Here is a 4,115-nt window from a genome sequence, read left to right as displayed (position 1 = left end):
TATATATATATATATCACATTATTTTGAATTAAAAGATAATAAGATCAAAAAGAAAGAACACTAATTGTTTTAAAGAAAAATTTATTGTATATAAATCAAGTAGTAATTATATATTTTTTGATTAAATTTACAAACATAGATTTATCAAAAAGATACACGTCCTAAAAAACCACTATTATTTGTGTATAATACATTAATCGCCGTTCAAAGATCAAATGAGATACTAATCTCTGTTTCATATTTAATGCGTAGAGTTTTGTGTAAAACGGAAAAGTTGTCTGTCTCATAATTAAAAATTCGTTTAGACATATCTTGTAATATTTATCGCATACATGATGCATGTACATGTATACAGGTACTTACGTTTTTATGTCGCCACGTATTATCCATTATAATAATTATCGAGTATGAAAATTTCTATTATAATTTTAAATTTAACTCGATCAAGAAAGAAATAACACTGTATATCGCGTCATGTCCTATCAAGTAGAAAGCATTGATTAATCGACAATTATATTTAAAAACTAAACTAATAAGAATTAAAATATGAATATTAAATGTATTGAAATCATATATATTAAGAATTCTTTTTTACTCTGGTAAAAGAGAATGTTTGCATTAATCAATATTGCGCAATATAATATTTATGAAAGACATAAATCTTAATCTAAAGAGTAAATCTTTAATTGATTCATCAACTCTGAAAAAGGACTTGATATACATCTTTTATTATTTTTTTCTATTATCTTTTTGCTTTGATAAAACAATTATCAGGGGTCATATAAATTTAAATCGCGAATAAGCAATACGAGTTAATAAAAAATGATAAAATTTTAATAATAAAATTTAAAAGATAGAAACGTACGCTCCTCTGACGCTGGTTGCGCGTATGTGTTTTATTCAATTATTAATTGCCCGATATTTATAATTGTTTATCTTCTCTATCCACAACTCTCGTATAGCTTAAGAGAAATTTGTAGCAATCACGTTAGCGAATTTGTGTAATTCCAAAAAATTTCATGGAACAATTCATTCGATCTTTACTCAACCGTGACTGATTTCGCCAAGTTTCTCGGACAATCAACGTTACAACCACGCAAAACCGCTATGTGGAAAGACAATAACTGCATGGGAATGACGGTGAGAATTCCTTGCAGGCAATCGACGGTTTTAGGTATCTCGAGAGCTCTATCGGCAAAAGCCTTCGTTTCCTCGTCCCCTTCTTCGCAGATAACAATGGGCTTACCGTCCCGTGCGGTAACTTGCTGAAGTGCATTCATGCATTTCTATAAAATAAATTATTGAATTGAGAGATATATGCCACGTTTCTATATTTCTTTGAAATTCTTCGCCTATATAATATTATTGAGAGCAGCCGGATATTAAAAACTTGCTCAATTAAACTTACCACGTACACTGGGTCTCTCATTACAATCATAATTACCGGCATGGAATCGTCAACGAGAGCTAACGGACCATGCTTCAATTCACCGGCCATAATTCCTTCGCTATGCATGTATGTCAATTCTTTTACTTTCTGCAAATATGTATAAATTAATCATAATAACGTTAATTGCAAAGAAATTTATTATCGCTTCTTATCGCCTACTTACGAGTGCACCTTCCATGCACGTAGCAAAATTGTATCCGCGGCCCATAATCAATAGAGACTTGTGTTGAAACAAAGATTTGGCTAGCTCCTTGACTTTATCATCGAGCTTCAATACTTCGCGAATAAGATTATCGAGATTTTTTAATCCTTCGATAATCTGCGTAACAAAAATATGCGTAAGATTTAATTACATTTTATTAAAAATAAAAAGTGAATACCCTGGATGTGAATGTACCTGTAAACGTCTCGCGCGAAGAGAAATTCTGTCCTCGCTCATTACCAGTGCAAACATTACAAGCGAGATAAATTGCGAGGTGTAAGCTTTAGTACTTGCTACACCGATCTCGGGACCAGCGTTGATATGCACTCCGCAATGAGATTCACGACAGATACTACTACCAACTGTATTAGTTATACCCACGATAAGAGCTCCGCGGCTTTTACAATAACGTAGTGCCATTAATGTGTCAGCTGTCTCGCCTATCATTATAAGAATAACAATAACTCAATTTTGTCTTTGTGTACATTCAGTAATTTTTTTCACGTTAAAACGATATTATCAAACTTACTTAGTCAAACTTAAATTTTCTTATTTATTTGTTTTTCATATTTACTGCCTGTTTTTATGTTTCTGCCTTACCTGATTGAGAAATAAAGAAGCAGACATCATCTCTAAAGACTGGAGTATTACGATCCAAAAAATCAGATGCAAGCTCAACCATTACTGGCAATTCTGTCAATTCCTCAAGAAGCTGTCGCGTAGCTATGGCAGAATGATAGCTCGTACCGCAACCGATTAGCATAAGACGTCTGCATCTTTTGATCTCAGGAATGTAATCCTGTGCGAAAAAAAAAGTATTCTTTATGATATCAGACTCTTTTCCTCCGAAACACTTACGAAAAATCGTTAATATAAAAAATAAGACGATACTTTAATTCCGCCTAAGGTGACTGAGTTGTCTTGAAAATTCAAACGTCCTCTCATAGTATTCACCACCGACTCTGGTTGCTCGAAAATTTCCTTCTGCATGAAATAGTCATAATTGCCCTTCATGATTTGCTGAATCTCCATTTTCAATGTCGTAATCTCACGAGCGTGAGGATCATCCATGCAACGACGAAGACGATGAATACTCAGCGCGCCTTCTTTAACAGCCGCCACATCGTCATCCTATCGATATGACGCATAAGATAACTCTTTGTGCTAAATAATCTAGCTTAAAATTCGGTACAATGTGTCAAATCGCACCTCTAAGAATATCACGCGGTTTGTATGCTCGATTATGGCGCTCGCATCGGAAGCGAAGAAATATTCGACCTCTTTATCTTCAAGAGGTTGAAACTCAGATGTACTCTCGCTACGCGGCATGACAGGGAGTTCTGGATTTCTTCCATGCGGACGATGATCTGCGCAAAAATTGAGTCTTTGTTTTACTTTACGAAAATATTTAAAAAATTTATTTTAATAATAAAATACTTTTTTGCAACTTTTGATTTTTACAGTGCACTATTGAAGAGAATATTATATTATTACAACGGAATGAGATTCTGCTGCAGAAATCTCCATTTTAAAAAATTTTTCAGAATATAACAAATATGAGTAAAACAAATATAAAATTAATAAAAAATGATAAAAAAACCATTCGTATGCAATACAAAACTAGGGATGTTATCAGGATATAATATTTTTCTATACATTATACGTAAAAATTTTATACATATATTATTATATATATTATTGCGAGTAGTAATTGTTCATTTTGCACCAGCGTTAGTGATAAAAAAAAATCAAATTTGATATCTAAAATATTTAAGATAAATTTAATTAAAAATGGTTAATTAATAATTTTTTCTCAATTATTATTATAGTTGCGCTAAATTTATGTTACAACTTCTATTTTCTCATTGCAGTTACATCGAATTATGATGTCAGAAACGAGAAATAATGTGACTTTTCTTTTTTGCATTCTATCAGAATAAATTTTTCGTATGTCCCATTATGACAGATAATAAAATGTCACTTTTTTTTTTGATTTATAAATTTACAGTTATAAGTTATGAGTTCATGAATTATTCATGAATTATTATCTCTAAATCTGATCAACTGCTATAAGAACTTCACTAAAAGTACATGAACTGTACAAAAAATGAATTATATATGTATTTACTAATACGAGGTAACAAAAAGGTTTTTTGGTGATAAAAAAATCTAATTTATTTAACGACATATAAAACAAACAAAGATTCTCGTTTTCATAAATCGATATGACTATACAATGTGAGAAAATAAGAGCACGTATTAATTTATTTACTTGTTTTTTTTCTATAAGCCCCACACCAGATTGGCATAATATGTGATATTATAATTATAATACACATAATGAATACGTATAATGAATATGTATAATACAAACAACAAAATCAGTAATTCGTACATTTTAGATATTCGTATGTCACAATTTAGAATATTAATAATACCCAAATCTGTTAATACATAGCTCG

General features: G+C 31.1%; 1 protein-coding gene across 4 annotated transcripts in view; it reads right to left on the bottom strand.

Moving 5' to 3' along the window:
* Positions 1–844: 844 nt before the first annotated feature.
* The window catches only part of LOC108691989 (glutamine--fructose-6-phosphate aminotransferase [isomerizing] 2-like), a 16,000-nt gene continuing 12,729 nt past the window's right edge, over positions 845–4,115 (bottom strand). For 3 of the 4 annotated variants that reach the window (XM_018200055.1, XM_018200056.1, XM_018200057.1), the window contains 7 exons: positions 2,863–3,020; positions 2,545–2,784; positions 2,254–2,452; positions 1,849–2,093; positions 1,615–1,770; positions 1,410–1,538; positions 1,042–1,287 (listed from right to left, as the gene is read on the bottom strand). In XM_018200055.1, coding sequence (XP_018055544.1) covers positions 1,042–1,287; positions 1,410–1,538; positions 1,615–1,770; positions 1,849–2,093; positions 2,254–2,452; positions 2,545–2,784; positions 2,863–3,020 — 1,373 coding nt within the window. Of the gene's footprint in view, positions 1,288–1,409; positions 1,539–1,614; positions 1,771–1,848; positions 2,094–2,253; positions 2,453–2,544; positions 2,785–2,862; positions 3,021–4,115 lie in introns of all 4 variants that reach the window. The other variant, XM_018200054.1, reaches the window with a different exon arrangement.

This window comes from Atta colombica, unplaced genomic scaffold (genome assembly GCF_001594045.1).
Source record: "Atta colombica isolate Treedump-2 unplaced genomic scaffold, Acol1.0 scaffold55, whole genome shotgun sequence".
In the NCBI taxonomy this organism is placed as follows: Eukaryota; Metazoa; Arthropoda; class Insecta; order Hymenoptera; family Formicidae; genus Atta; species Atta colombica.
Note: the sequence above shows the minus strand (reverse complement) of the source record. Positions and strands in the feature narration are given on the sequence as shown.